This window comes from Drosophila hydei, unplaced genomic scaffold (genome assembly GCF_003285905.1).
Source record: "Drosophila hydei strain 15085-1641.00,03,60 unplaced genomic scaffold, DhydRS2 tig00000060-arrow-pilon, whole genome shotgun sequence".
NCBI lineage: Eukaryota > Metazoa > Arthropoda > Insecta > Diptera > Drosophilidae > Drosophila > Drosophila hydei.
The window spans coordinates 7,613,254-7,626,667 of NW_022045656.1; the positions used below are offsets into that span (position 1 = coordinate 7,613,254).

General features: G+C 41.7%; 3 protein-coding genes across 5 annotated transcripts; 2 read left to right on the forward strand and 1 right to left on the reverse strand.

Moving 5' to 3' along the window:
• Positions 1-123: 123 nt before the first annotated feature.
• On the reverse strand, positions 124-5,913 carry LOC111595519 (sister chromatid cohesion protein PDS5 homolog B). Of its 2 annotated transcripts, XM_023309299.2 has the most exons (14): positions 5,645-5,913; positions 5,061-5,209; positions 4,617-5,002; positions 4,350-4,557; positions 4,116-4,284; positions 3,287-4,028; positions 2,963-3,226; positions 2,750-2,843; positions 1,850-2,686; positions 1,644-1,780; positions 1,498-1,577; positions 1,160-1,434; positions 802-1,092; positions 644-739 (listed from the first exon to the last, which is right to left on the reverse strand). In XM_023309299.2, exons 2-14 carry the CDS (start codon positions 5,139-5,141, stop codon positions 644-646), a joined length of 3,660 nt encoding a protein of 1,219 aa, XP_023165067.1. In that variant the 5' UTR covers positions 5,142-5,209; positions 5,645-5,913. The 2 variants fall into 2 exon arrangements, with proteins under 2 accessions (XP_023165068.1, XP_023165067.1); XM_023309300.2 differs by lacking the exon at positions 5,645-5,913 and having other exon boundaries at positions 124-739; positions 5,061-5,141.
• Positions 5,914-6,005: 92 nt separating this feature from the next.
• LOC111595473 (metallophosphoesterase 1) lies at positions 6,006-8,055 on the forward strand. Of its 2 annotated transcripts, XM_023309239.2 has the most exons (7): positions 6,006-6,047; positions 6,122-6,266; positions 6,346-6,633; positions 6,700-6,809; positions 6,871-7,133; positions 7,216-7,696; positions 7,755-8,055. In XM_023309239.2, exons 3-7 carry the CDS (start codon positions 6,608-6,610, stop codon positions 7,940-7,942), a joined length of 1,068 nt encoding a protein of 355 aa, XP_023165007.2. In that variant the 5' UTR covers positions 6,006-6,047; positions 6,122-6,266; positions 6,346-6,607; the 3' UTR covers positions 7,943-8,055. The 2 variants fall into 2 exon arrangements, with proteins under 2 accessions (XP_023165007.2, XP_023165006.2); XM_023309238.2 differs by lacking the exon at positions 6,006-6,047 and having other exon boundaries at positions 6,054-6,266.
• A 224-nt stretch (positions 8,056-8,279) lies between these two features.
• Positions 8,280-10,252, forward strand: LOC111595407 (tyrosine-protein kinase-like otk). The gene is made up of 3 exons (XM_023309120.2): positions 8,280-8,769; positions 8,849-9,342; positions 9,404-10,252. Exons 1-3 carry the CDS (start codon positions 8,691-8,693, stop codon positions 10,133-10,135), a joined length of 1,305 nt encoding a protein of 434 aa, XP_023164888.2. The 5' UTR covers positions 8,280-8,690; the 3' UTR covers positions 10,136-10,252.
• Positions 10,253-13,414: the final 3,162 nt, after the last annotated feature.

The window sequence follows — 13,414 nt, forward strand, 5'->3', positions numbered from 1 at the left end:
GAATGTATTCTCCATGTTTTATGCATATGTATATGTGTATATGTTGTATAAAGTATATTATGATTAATCACGCATTTTATATTAACTAAATTTTAACTGCGTTCATAGAAAAGTTAATGTTAATTTCTTAATAAGGCTCTGTTACTTTACGTCGGGGCATACTTCAACTAATTTGCATTCTAACTTTTTCTTTTTTATTCGATAGATTTGTATTATATATCTAAAAGTAATTTTTTTTAAAATAGTGCAAAAGGTTTACAATGAAACAAGCCAAAAGGAGCATAATACAAAACAGTACACAATTAAAATATATAATAGAATAATAATAAAGGTAAAACTATGCTCTCTCATATTTTAAAACTAAAATTAACAAAATAGGCGACACTATCAGAGATTGGTATGTTGCCGTGTTAGTTGGCTGGTTGGTCTGTTTGTTTGTTTGTTGCATCCATCCACACACTACACAAGTTATAATAATTTCAAGGATGCAATTGTCTGTCGGCTGAGGGGTTTGTGTTGTTGTTGGTCCGTGTGTGTTTATGTGAAAGTGTGTGTTATAATCGTAGTACCCATCTACGTCTTAAATATTTAGTTAACTTAGGGCCTAGACTAACACTATACTAACAAGTAGCCGCATTCTGCTCTACGATTTGGCGGGTGCTGCGGCACCGCCGCGCGTTCGCTTAGTCATCGGCTCCGTCGTGTCTGCGGCGCGTATGTTATCAAATAAATTGTTCTCCTACAAATAAGTTCAGCAATTACTCCGAGTGCTTCTTTAAATGGTTATCAGTGTCAATTTACCTGTGAATTGTCATCATCCAAAATTGCCAACGCTGCAGTCCGCTTAGAACTGGCAGCAGTCGCATGGGATGTAGCCGTTGCTATCGTCGCTGACGCTTTGCTTGTCTTGGCGCCCAGAGTGTAAACGTCCAACGGTATATAGACTTCATTATTCTCAAAATTTGCAGCGGGCAGTTTATAGTACATCTCAGGCAGCGTCAGGGGCATTGAGAATGCGCTCGAATTGCCATCACACTGACCAACTTTAGCATCGATAATATGCATAGCGAGATCACAGAGCGCCCACATTTTCTATTTAACAAAACAAAAATTAATATCAAGGTCTGCCAAAATTATTGTCATATGCAGAAATACTTACATAGTTATTTTGCAGTCTATCCTTGTCCGAACTCTGGCTGTACTCGCGGTGTTTTATCAGATGCAGCAGCTGCTTGTAAAAGCCATAGACAAAAGATTCGCGTTTTGCCATCAACGGTTCAAGTATAAAACGCAAACACTTTTCCATCTTGCGCAGCTGCACATAGTCCTCATGGCTCGTGAAGCTAGGATCATGCACCAGCACCGGTATAGCAAAAGCCAGCATGTAGTCAGGTAAGATATGCAGGGACTGCGATTCCGTAGAGCTATCCGGTGCTATATATAATGATAGTCATTATTTTTAGTATTCATTCAACATAAACATTCCGCATAACTTACACGTCATAGCTACAGTCTTAAGATATTCCCGTCGCCTATTCACATCCGCCTCCACATAATGACGTACTTGATCTTGTAATCTGTGTAAAGTAAAATTAGAAATATATATAGTTAGATTTGATTTATAGTAAAAGTAGAGCACTTACTTTCTATTGGTCTCCTTGCCACTTAGCACATAGTAACCCATAAAGTCCAAGGGTAGGCAATTGCGCGGCAGACTACGTCCCAGCCCTTTGTGCAATTTTCGCGCAAATATCTCACGTACTTCCAGCACAGGATCCTCCTGCAATAAAGTATTAATTTTAATATATGATTATAATAGTTATGCATTTAGTTAACTACGGGTACTGACCATGAGCTGGGACAGCTGTAAATACTGTTCGGCGCTATATTGATCGCCGACACCTTTCTGTTCGCACACCTTAAGCATTGCGCAGGCTGCGCCTAGACGCAACCAAGATTTCTCAGCACCACACAATCTATTCTGGGCCAGCAAATCACCACGCTGATTGACAAAAGCTGCAAGCATGCGGAAGGTTTTCTGGGCTGCATGTTCATCCGATCGTAAACCGAGCAGCCAGCGGGCCATAGTCTTAAGAGCATCTAATTTGCAGAGTGTATCAGGCGGAAGTTCATCCTGTTCACACCAGTCGCTTTCAGGCAATTCGTGATCCCGTTGCGCTGGAACTTCTTGTATGAGTAGCTCCTTAACAATGCGCCTCGCAATCATATTCTTGATAGCCGTAAGAAATGCCTGAGGCATGTTGTACGCTATGTGTCCCAATGTTACAATCTTGGTTCGTTGATATTCACAATTGGGTGCTAGTTTAACTCGAAGCTCCTCAATGATTTCATTGAAAATGGGATGTACTGTTTGTGTTGTTGTTGAGGCACTCCCACCGCCATCCGTCGTGGCCGTCGATGATGATTGGCTGTTGACAAAGATGCAGCGCACTGCATGCTTCGCCTGCTTTGGCGTCCCCATAAGCGCAAAGTCTTTGCATATGGGTGCCAATTCATTCAGTATAACCGGATTGGCATCGTCAATAAGCGGCTGGTAACGACCCAAATGCGTCAACGTTTTCAGCACCAATGGTGCTACATATTCATGTTCATAACTGAGAAGCGCAATAAGGTGTCGCAACGAGGTATCCGTAAAGAAATGAGCCGAAAAAACATACGATAACATCTGGAAAGATACAAAAGAACATTGTAGAAATATCTGGCCGGTTTACATTTGCTTTTCACATACGCTTAACAATTTAAGACCGCGTTCGCCTGCTTCGTGGGATGATATTCCGATCTCATTGCAAATGTCACCGCCCTGAATGCACTGTTCGATCAACCTGTAAATATCATACGGTTATTAAACATGTATTCAGGTTTTTCATATAATTCATTCCTTCATATAATATTAATGAATGCCAATGTGGATACACATTTTTATATTTATAAGACAACTTACCCGATTAGCACTCCAATGGACTCCTTGTCCACCATGACGGATGCCACGCGTTCAATTAACATTTTGACTGTGTTATAGTAGAGATTGGTCATGACATGAGCGCCAAGTTTCTTGAGGAGCACGCTCATTGTGTCAGCGCATTCTCGGCAACTCACATCCCGTTTAAGAACAATGTTTATGCAGCGTAGCAACTGAGCATCTTTCCGTAGATGTTGACTGAATTGTGTGATAAACTCACTAGCTTTCAGCGGATCCGGCAGCAATCTAAAAGCATAGAAGAATGGCTTAGCTTAGAGAGCTATACTTGTAAATTTTTGATATTACTTGGCAATGTTGGCCTGCTTGGCGGCCAGTTGGCTGAGCACACGAGGCGTAAATTCCTTGGAGTGATGCAACTTTATCCAATCGCTAACCGTATGTCGTGATTTCATTTGATTCTTTTGCAACTCGACAAACGCTTTTGTTGCATTTGCATCCAAATCTCCTAACAAATGATAGAGCTTCTTCATACGTTCCTCTGGTGCTAGCTTGTATGGCACCAGGCAGGTGATGAGCAGTCGCTCCACCATTAGTTTATCTTCCAGACATAGTTTGTAGTAGCCATGCATTATTTTGTTCTTAATCCAATCAACCTGTAATTTCACATCTGGACTCAAATCGTTTGGCTCGCAAATCGCTCGCTTATAGATGTAACCCAACCCGTTCATAGCATCACGACGTATTTTATACTTTTTGTCCATCGTGCGTTCGCGTACAATTTCCAATAATTCTGGCGATTTTACCACAATATCGAAATTACGTTTTCCGGTTTCTACAATTGCCATCACGACCTCATGACGTACCAACTCGTCTAGATCATGATGGCGCATCCGAAGCTTTTCGGTTATTTCAGCCTGCAGATGCGGATGATTGAGCAAAAAGTGCATTGATGATTGAACGCATTTAACGCGCACTGGTTCAGTAATGTCACAAAAACGGCCAAAAAAGACACGCAATAACGATGGATACTTCTTAGACAATTGTGAGTCCTTCTCGGAGAACATGCGCGCCAATAATGTCGTGGCTTCTATTTATAGCGAAGAAAAAATTATATTTGCATCAATTAACACGTTGATTAAGAAAATATATTAATCACGTAAGCCTCCACACTTACTCAGTCGCTCGGCATCGTCGGTGGAGAGAAGCTTGTTTTCCAGCTGTGGTAGGACCGACACCAGCAGATCGCTGTTGATTTGGTTAAGCTCATAGATTATATCATAAATCTTGCTAGTAATGGCTAGCTTGTTATTGGGCTTGTCCATGACCAATGAACGATTGAAGAACTAGATGAAAGACAATACTCATTTGCAAACCTTAATTGTTGAATATGCTTATTATTATTTATTACCAATTTGATGGTTGTCTCGAAAGCATCTCCTGTTTTGACCAGCAGCTGCTCCGTCAGTTCGTGCGCATACTTGTTGGTTGATTTGTTTGGCTCCACAATGTTGATCAGTATAAGATCCAGCAATTCAACAGACAAATTATCTGCCTCGGTAATCAGAGGACTTAATACATCAAGAAAAAAGTTCTTCACTTTAACGCTGTGTTGATCACTACAATTATAAATTAAATTGTTTTATATTATGTTTTCTATTAATAATGTAATACTTACTTGATGATCTTAAAAACGGTGCTGAAAAGTTCATGGAATATTTCCTGACAATCTTCCAGTTCGAAGCACATGTTAAATGACTTGACGAATGCCAGATTTTCGAGCAAGTAGAAGTATCGTTTAAAGGAGGGATCCCGCGGATCCTTTAGACCATGGAGTTGCTTGATAAAAAACTTAAAGATCGCTTTGATTTGATCCTGTTCCTTATAGGGAGCTTCAGGCGCATACACACGCAAAACATCCGCTATGCAGCACGCAATCAACAATTGGACATCTCGTGACTGATGCTGCATAAAGAAATCATCGAGTAGGTGCAAAGCTAAGGGTATGTACTGCTGGTGCAGGTTGTCATCCTGATCCATAGTCTGCAGCACATTGGCTAAAGTCTATGGGGTTTGTCATTTTAGCAAAACTCAATCAGGATTAGAAGTAAACAGCGCAAACCTTAAGACGTCGGATAAGCTCGTCGGTGCCTAAATCTTCAACCAACGGCCGACAGCCGTTGGGATAAACAATATCCGCCATTGTTTGTTGCTGCTAAAAGCTCTCTCTCTCCCTCGCTCGACGCAAACTTCTCTGCAGACAATATGCAACTGTGAATGTAAACAATAAAGGCAAAGAGATGCAATTACAATCAAGAGCGACGCGCACTAGGTGCATTTACTATGATAATAATAGAAGACATATATAGAATATTAAGAGATAGAAACAAAAACAAGCGTGACCCTCAAGTTGCTAAATAAAAAAAGCCACACTGCAGCGCCAAAGCAGCACGGCAGCATTGCCAAATCAACGATTACAGCGGGCGGCAGCATTGCCAAGCCATTCGCTTATGACATACACACACACAGCTACACATATGCAAACTACTAACAACTTGAGGCACAAGTTTTTTTTATTTGCACAAATAAAATAAAAGTGCCACAACAATAGTTGTTTTCAGATCATCGAATAAACCGCATCTTAAAAATTTTCATGCAAATTAGCTTCATTTTGCAGCTGCAAATTTTAAGCAGAGCTGGTCTTACTTTTCACAATTTAAGAGCAGCAGCCAGCGGTAAAAAAATTGCCAATTCTTTTAGTTCAGGCCGAAGAATTGTAGCACAAGCACGATTGATTTTAATCAGAAATGCACCATGTAAAAACTTTTGCACACTTATTTTGTCATTTTCATTTGTCTTTAATATTTCAGCTGTTAATTATAGAGCGTTTGTTGTTAGCAAGAAAAAATTTCAACAGCGCACTTTTTGTGCGGAATGGCACGCCATTACTCTACCACACAATGTGGACAGACTGTAAAAAAGTGTGGCAAATGAGGAACAGTCATGCAGAGATGCATTGCAATACATTGACTCAAAAATGCGTTAACATCTACGTGTTGACTCAAATTGGCGCTAACATCCTGTTATTTGCTTAACAGCTGTCTGAACAGTATATATTAATGTTTTTCTTATCTGTGTGGTTTTAAAATTGATAATGCAATGTTTTGATGCGATGACCGTTAGTGCTTATGGCACAAAACCTAACGGTAGTGTTCGTGTTTAAATTTTCCACCTATCCGCTTAACACGTTCTCATGACAACCGAAAGGCGCGCATGGCCGCCAGCGTCGCCAAGTGGAAATCAACAAAATATAGAACCGGCTACGCTGGTAAGTGAACCCGTTGCGTTGCATTGCTCTAATTATCAGCCGCAGTCACAGCCCTTATAATGCTCTTTAATTTAATTAGGCAAAACTGCGCCGAGTGTGGCTGTCCCCCAACGCAAGCGAACCAGTTGCCGATAGCCAGCTGCATGCGGTGCCAGCGTCTACTCAAATCTGCCAAAAAACAAATATTTTCAAGCATATTCAAAAAGTAGCATAAATTTTGCATATGCATTTCTAAATATAGACATACGCAATGTTACAAGGAATGCCCCAAAAACGGCAACATTTGCATGCAACGCATAATTAATCAATCAACGTAGAGAAGCCCAACGCTCCGCATAATTATGGCTTCTTTGCGCGTTGTGAATAGGTATTACTATCCATTCTATATCAGCTTTTCAATCATTTCTGATTCTAAGAACTTGATCTTTTGCAGACTGTTTTGTCGTGGCTTCGTTGTGCTCACTCTATTGCTCATGTTCTTCAATGAAGTACTTATATACTATATAGCACAATCTAGCTGGAAATCAATCGATTGTAAACTGGGTAGGATTATTACTATAATTTATCCCTGGCAATCAATATGACATTTGCTGTAATTGTTTAGATAACTGCACCCGTCTGCTGCTTATTGCCGATCCACAAATCCTGGGCGAGTCCTACGATCGCTCTTCACACAGTGCACTTGCGCGGTACGACTTGGATAGATTTCTGAAGAAATCCTTTGAACGCGCCGTATCCTTTACACAACCACATATTATAGTTTTTTTGGGAGACTTGCTCGATGAGGGTAACATAGCTACCGCTCAGGAATACAAGCAATACGTGCAGCGCTTCAAGCGCATCTATAACAATAAGAAGCTATCAAATGTATGTTGAATGTGCCATTAGCTCATATTTACTACTCAAACATATTAATATTCAGTTTCGTATGATATCTGCCTACTTTCAGCGTGTTCATGTACCGGGTGATAATGACATCGGCGGCGACAATGGCGACTACATATCCAACTCAAATCAGCGACGCTTTGAGAATGAATTTATGAGCGAGGATCTCTTTGACTATGACAATCACTTGCGTTTCTTCAAGATCAATCGCATGCTATTGGACTTCACCAACCCCGACAAGGAGCATAATGCCGAACGCCTCCGCATCGGTGTCTCCCATGCACCACTGCTTATTGGCGGTGGTCCCCTATTGCGTGCCGTTATTAGCGATTTGGATCCACACATAATGTTTTCTGGTCATTGGCATGAATCGCGTATATTCATATATCCGTCGACTAAGGCGATCAACTTCTATGAGAACGCCGTGCGGCATTTTGATCTGAAAGCAATCAAAGAGCAGGAGCACAGCTACCTGGAGATAATGGTGCCAACATGTTCATATCGCATGGGTAAATCAAAGATTGGCATGGGATATGCAGTGCTAGGTGAGAGCGGTTTCATTTGAAACAAATATACATCTGACTTATTTGAAACGTATTTTAGAAAACTACAATCTCAGCTACACTGTGCTATGGCAGCCCAACCGATTTATATTGCTCTTCACTTATATGTTTTGGGGCCTGTTTGTACTGTGCAGTGCCATTGTCTACAAAATGATGACCCGCTGTCCCTTCCGAGTGGCCAAGCGGCAATCACCTTATAGTCGCGTATCAACCATACCTCAATTTTAGACTGTATTATCCGGCAAATAGGCAATCAATACTTTTTAATTACTGTAGAATGTTATAATTAAAGTTTATCAAATAGTAAAGAACTGAAACCAAACTAAAATGAATACTTCTAAAGTTTTTAAATTAATGAAATACATTAATTGGACAAATAACTGTTGTTTTCCCTACTAAATTTTCAGTAGATGGCTTGCTACTTTTTTTCGTAGTAGCTAATGTGCGACTATACAAAAGAGGAGTAGAAATGTAGGGTTGCACAGAGTTGCATTTGGCGCAACACAAATACTGGGATCAGTTGCGAGCGCATGCGTCAACCGGCTCGTGCCGCTTGCCAGCCTTAAATTAGCTCGCTGCGGCGTCAGTTCAATTTTGGATGCGAACGCGCGAGGTTGTCGGCTGTACGTGATCTGCTCTTCGTCGTACTCTACGAACTGTGCAGCAGGATAATTAAGCGTGACGCGTGTGCGTAACATAAAAATAAACATTAAGCGGCTGTTGGCCCGTCAGTGTGCGTCGTCAAATGAAACTGAATCTGTGCTAAGGAAAATTCACAAAAAAAAAGTAAAAAATAAGAAAAAGGCGAACGGAAACCAAAAATTCCTGCCACACAAATCATAAAGCGCAGGGGCCCTACACCGGTTTCTGTTTGTTTGTTGGTTTTTTTCATTATTTTTTTTGCGCGCGACTCAGAGAACATAAAGCAAACAGTAAGAGGAGAACGCGAAATCAAAGAAATTCTTCAACTCACGCCATGATTAAGTCACAGATAAAGGTGAGCCGGCTGTTGCTGAGCTCCGCTCTCATCATCTGTTCTTGCAGCTGCGTGCGCGGTAAGGTTATCAATTTCATTGACAGCGATGAGTCAACATTGCTGACCGCAAACCTAAATGTTGATCGCATTATCCACAGCATCGCCGACATCGCAAACGAACGTCGGCATAACCCAGGGCCCGAACGGACGAACAACTGTCAAGGAACAGAGCCCAATTCAAATGCCTTGCGTCTACCAACTGCCGGACTCGTACAGGCAGAGCAACAGCGTCACTTTACGCTGGCGCAAAGATGGCAAGGCTTTGCGTCAGGTGGAGCTGGGCCTGGCGAGCAGCACCACCAGTGAGCCGCAGCTGGAGACAATGCTGCGGGAAGATGCGCGCCTAACGCTCAACAAGGAGACCGGCTCGCTGCACTTTGCCAGCGTTTTGGCCAGCGATGCGGGTGTCTATCAATGCCAATTGCTTGTTGAGGGACAGTCGGCGGTCACCTCTGGCAGCGGTACATTGGAGGTGATTGAGCAGCTCAAGTTTATGCCGCAGCCAACATCCAAGAACCTGGAACTGGGCAGTGTTAGCAAGGTGCATTGTAAGGCGCAGGGTACGCCGCCGCCCCAAGTCAAATGGATGCGGGTAAGTGTTGGGCAGGGATTCCATCAGATCCCATCTAATAACTCGTCTTCACGCATCACAGGAAACCCAATTGCCATTGCCGACAAATGTCACCGATCACAATGGCACGCTGATATTTCGCGGCGTCTCCAATGAGCAGCGTGGTCAATACACTTGCTTCGCATCGAACAGTCAGGGCCAGATAAGTGCCACAGTCACCATCAATGTGGTGGTGGCGCCCAAGTTCAGTGTGCCGCCCGTGGGGCCCATTGAGGTGAACGAAGCCGGTGTCGCTGTCATGCACTGCCAGGCTACGGGCGAGCCGAAGCCAACGATACAGTGGGACAAGGATTTGGCTTACCTCAACGAGAACAATACAGATCCGTTGCGGTTTCGACTGCTAGAGAATGGCACACTGGAGATACACGATGTGCAGCCGGAGGATGAGGGACGCTATGGCTGCACCATTGGGAGCAGCGCGGGCTTCAAGCGCGAGGACGTCATGCTGGTAGTCAAGAGCAATAAGTCGACATCCAATTCTATTGTGACCCGAATCATAATTGTGATTATCTGTCTGGCATTTCTCTACTTTGTGCTGGTGCTGGGCCTGAAGCTGTGGTATCGCTATCGCCGCCACATGGGCAAGGTGCAGCTGGACGATGCGGCACATGCGGCTGTCGATGCCGATGGCCATGAGCATGCCGAGCACGAGCCCTGCCTGACCGAGGCGAACTCCAGCAAAAATCTGAAGAGCAAACTACGAGAGAGCACCATACTGGAGCAGGACTCGCAGGTGGCCGATGATATTGTCTAGGATATGGCATCATCCAGATTGGCTCTCCAGTTGCCATTTTCAATGATCTCTAGGCTGGTCTCCGGCCATGCGATATGTTAATCCCAATTGTTTGTTGAACGTGTAAAGCCCTTACCTAAATCGAAATCTATTTGTATTTATATATCTAATATTTATATATATATACCTATATTAATATTTATATCTGCGTGTATCTTTGTATATATTCATGTACAGTTATTTTTTATTAGAAAATAAATATTTTATAGCTCTCATAGAGCCCGATTTTATAGTGCAATCGAAAATGCCACTTATTTGGCCGGGGCAGCTCGCAGAGCTGTGAGCTCAATCGTAAAATTCTCGAAGCGTTTCTTCCATCGTTTTACGGCCGTACGTTCGCTGCCCACTTGGGCGTTTGGCGGCTCCATAAAGCACACGCATCAGCAGTGCCTAGTGCCAATGCTCAACAGTTTTTTATGTACTTTTTATGGGCACTGCAGCCGGCAAAGCAATGATTTGTGCCAAGTGATGAGTGAAAGACAACCCCACTCCCCATTTCCCCATTTCTCCATTTCTCCATTGCCTTGCTCCACACCCAACACAAATTCCATAAGCTCACAAATGAAAATGCCATAAAAGAAACCGAGCAATAACATTCTCCCGGGTAAAGTTGAGCATGGCGAATCCCATATTGATGAACTCAAACGTTCAGATTGCCAACGAATTACTTAACAGAATTTAACGAACACTCTCAAGAGGCTGTCAATGAAACTAAGTTCTTCACGTGATATATAGTGAGACGATAAAGTTAAAAAATATTTTTGTTCAATTTAGTTCTCAACTAATTTAGTTAGTTTAGAGCAACAAAAATGTTGCTGTAAAATTATAATTTTAATTCATATAAAATATGTTTTTATAAATTGTTCATTCGCTTGCTCAACTTCTCGAATTCAACTGGAATCTAGCTCTTTGTTATATAGGTACAGGAAATTCTCGCATTGCGACTTGGTCCACTGCCCATTGAATTCTTTGATTATGGCATTGCGACGATATTAACCAGGAATTGCCAACGTCTGCACTTAATCGCTTCATTTCAGTTCGATTTCCATTTCCATTTCCATTTCCATTTCCATATTCATTTTCATCTAGTTCGCCTGCTGCTCAGCTTCAATCGCAGTTGCCTTTTTGCCTATGCGTTTTATGCATATTTTATGGTTTTTTATAGCATGCGCATAAACAAATGCGCCCATCGCACAGCCCCAGCTCTCAGTCCATAGTCCAGGCACATCAAAGGCAACTACACATGCGCAGGCTGACAACCGACTGAGGCACTGGCAGCAGCAGCACCAGCAGCACCAGCAGCACCAACACATCCACACAGATAAAAAGCGGCAAGTGCAATTAAACGACCCAAAACCCCGCCCCTCCTGCCCATGCCCCCCGCTCTATGGTTACTCCATTGGCTGCCTTTGATCTGCGGCGGCGCTGGCGACGACATCGACATGCATTAAACCCGTTGTTGGGGCCTCTGCCCTTCCGTATTTCCCTTTTTCCTACTCTCTTGACTTTTTTGTTGTTGTTGTTTTATTTTTCTTTTTTTTGATACTTTTTCGCCTCATTTGTTTATGGCGAGTGCACAGAGAGAATGCAGCGAAACACCTCCAAAGTTGTTGGAAATGTTTATTTTGTTTAGTCTACGCAGAGGCCACATTACTAAAAGTTATTTTAATGCCTTTAAATGTTTGATGTCTGCAGACAATGCCGATCTATGTATATAGTATACATATATAGATATATATACATATATGCAGTATACACATACATAGTAGTAAAATTATACGAGGCGTTGAGTAAAGGTAAGCAGCGTTAAATATGTATCTAGTGCTAAAATATGCTCAGTCGTAAATACTTAACAACTTTTTCTACTTACTGTAAACTCTGTGATTCTTGTGATTCATAGGTCATCTCTTCTCGTCTCATCTCATCTTATCTTATCTCTTCTCATCTCTTTTCATCTCATCTCATCTGGTCTTTTCTAATTTCATCTCTCATCTCATCTCTTCTCATTTCATCTTAACTCATCTTAACTCATCTCATCTCGTCTCATCTCATCTCATCTCATCTCATCTCATTGCATCTTATCTTCTATCTTCTATCTTCTTTCTTCTATCTTCTATCTTCTATCTTCTATCTTCTATCTTCTATCTTCTATCTTCTATCTTCTATCTTCTATCTTCTATCTTCTATCTTCTATCTTCTATCTTCTATCTTCTATCTTCTATCTTCTATCTTCTATCTTCTATCTTCTATCTTCTATCTTCTATCTTCTATCTTCTATCTTCTATCTTCTATCTTCTATCTTCTATCTTCTATCTTCTATCTTCTATCTTCTATCTTCTATCTTCTATCTTCTATCTTCTATCTTCTATCTTCTATCTTCTATCTTCTATCTTCTATCTTCTATCTTCTATCTTCTATCTTCTATCTTCTATCTTCTATCTTCTATCTTCTATCTTCTATCTTCTATCTTCTATCTTCTATCTTCTATCTTCTATCTTCTATCTTCTATCTTCTATCTTCTATCTTCTATCTTCTATCTTCTATCTTCTATCTTCTATCTTCTATCTTCTATCTTCTATCTTCTATCTTCTATCTTCTATCTTCTATCTTCTATCTCATCTTCTATCTTCTCTGTCTTATATCTTCCTTTCTCTTATAGTTTATATAACTGTAAAGTAAACGGTTTTATTTTTCTAGATTTTAGTTTCATTGCATATTATTAACACTACATTTGCCTGTTCTGGGACGATCCTGCTGGCTCGTGCAAACAATGAAATATATAAACCCAAATAGGCAGACAGGCATAAATCTCCAACTTTATGACATCAATAACTGTCGCTGGGCATAGGAATGGCAAAGCGCATTGACGGGCCCAACATTTTTGGATGGCGTTTGATAACCGCAGTCCCAGGGCTGTGCCGTTGTTAATCAGGAAGACCACCCTTCTCACTACTATATATGTGTATACACACAGATATATATACAAATGGCAACGGCATTTTATGACTTTTGGGTGTCAGTCAGTTGGCAGGCAGGCGGCGCGTCGAAAGGATCTGTTGCAATTGTTTTGGGTTCGCTCATTTGGGGGTTGAAAGGCATCGTAAAAAAAAGCGGAAAACTATAAAATGAAAAACACACACACACACAGGGTTACATTTAATCGGTCAGACCACGCACAGTAGTCAACACAGTCGTTTTGTGTCTTAGACGGAAGCTTCTTGCAGCGCCCCAGCCGTGCAG

Bases quoted from the DNA above. Each gene is read 5' to 3' on its own strand.
- LOC111595519 (XM_023309300.2), bottom strand. From the start codon at position 5,141: ATGGCGGATATTGTTTATCCCAACGGCTGTCGGCCGTTGGTTGAAGAT. The intron at 2,687-2,749 runs GTATGTGAAAAG...GTATCTTTCCAG, and splicing joins GCGGTCTTAAATTGTTAAGC to ATGTTATCGTATGTTTTTTC. The intron at 1,578-1,643 runs GTAAGTGCTCTA...TACTTTACACAG, and splicing joins GGCAAGGAGACCAATAGAAA to ATTACAAGATCAAGTACGTC.
- LOC111595473 (XM_023309239.2), top strand. From the start codon at position 6,608: ATGGCTTCTTTGCGCGTTGTGAATAG. The intron at 6,634-6,699 runs GTATTACTATCC...GATCTTTTGCAG, and splicing joins TCTTTGCGCGTTGTGAATAG to ACTGTTTTGTCGTGGCTTCG. The intron at 6,810-6,870 runs GTAGGATTATTA...GTAATTGTTTAG, and splicing joins ATCAATCGATTGTAAACTGG to ATAACTGCACCCGTCTGCTG.
- LOC111595407 (XM_023309120.2), top strand. From the start codon at position 8,691: ATGATTAAGTCACAGATAAAGGTGAGCCGGCTGTTGCTGAGCTCCGCT. The intron at 8,770-8,848 runs GTAAGGTTATCA...CATTATCCACAG, and splicing joins TTCTTGCAGCTGCGTGCGCG to CATCGCCGACATCGCAAACG. The intron at 9,343-9,403 runs GTAAGTGTTGGG...CACGCATCACAG, and splicing joins CCCAAGTCAAATGGATGCGG to GAAACCCAATTGCCATTGCC.